Source organism: Plasmopara halstedii, assembly GCF_900000015.1.
Source record: "Plasmopara halstedii genome assembly, contig: Scaffold_555, whole genome shotgun sequence".
NCBI classification, from domain to species: Eukaryota; Oomycota; class Peronosporomycetes; order Peronosporales; family Peronosporaceae; genus Plasmopara; species Plasmopara halstedii.
Genome location: NW_020187475.1, coordinates 2,102,605 through 2,102,964, shown reverse-complemented (window position 1 = coordinate 2,102,964; position 360 = coordinate 2,102,605). Strand labels below are relative to the sequence as shown.

Below are 360 nucleotides of genomic sequence, written 5' to 3'. Positions count from 1 at the left end.
GATATAGTGCAAACTTTTTGATGGAAATTCCAGCAGCTTAACGATAGATTGTGGGTCTATATCCCTTTTCACCCAGAACAGCGTTTGTTTGGTCTCGAGATCCTTAGCGATCTCTGGACAATACGAATGTGCTTTGTCGATCATCGCCAAGAGTTTTTCATCCTTAAAGCGAGACGTGAGTAGCGGAAGCAAGCTCAATTTCTTTGTTGGGTTTTCCGCATTGTACAAACGAATGTAGGTGTCATACGCTTTAATGACCGGGCCGTACAGCTTTTCGTCGGTAGGTTCGGATTTTAACAGATCGCATTCGAGTTGTGAGATTTTATTTTTCTCACGCCAACCCTCTAACGTTAACATTTT

General features: G+C 42.5%; 1 protein-coding gene across 1 annotated transcript in view; it reads right to left on the bottom strand.

Annotated features, from left to right (window-relative positions):
- The window catches only part of PHALS_11963 (uncharacterized protein), a gene marked incomplete at both ends in the record, with an annotated part of 485 nt that extends 128 nt beyond the window's left edge, over positions 1-357 (bottom strand). Inside the window, one exon of the mRNA XM_024727420.1 lies at positions 15-357. Coding sequence (XP_024577999.1) covers positions 15-357 — 343 coding nt within the window. The remainder of the gene's footprint in view (positions 1-14) is intronic.
- Positions 358-360: the final 3 nt, after the last annotated feature.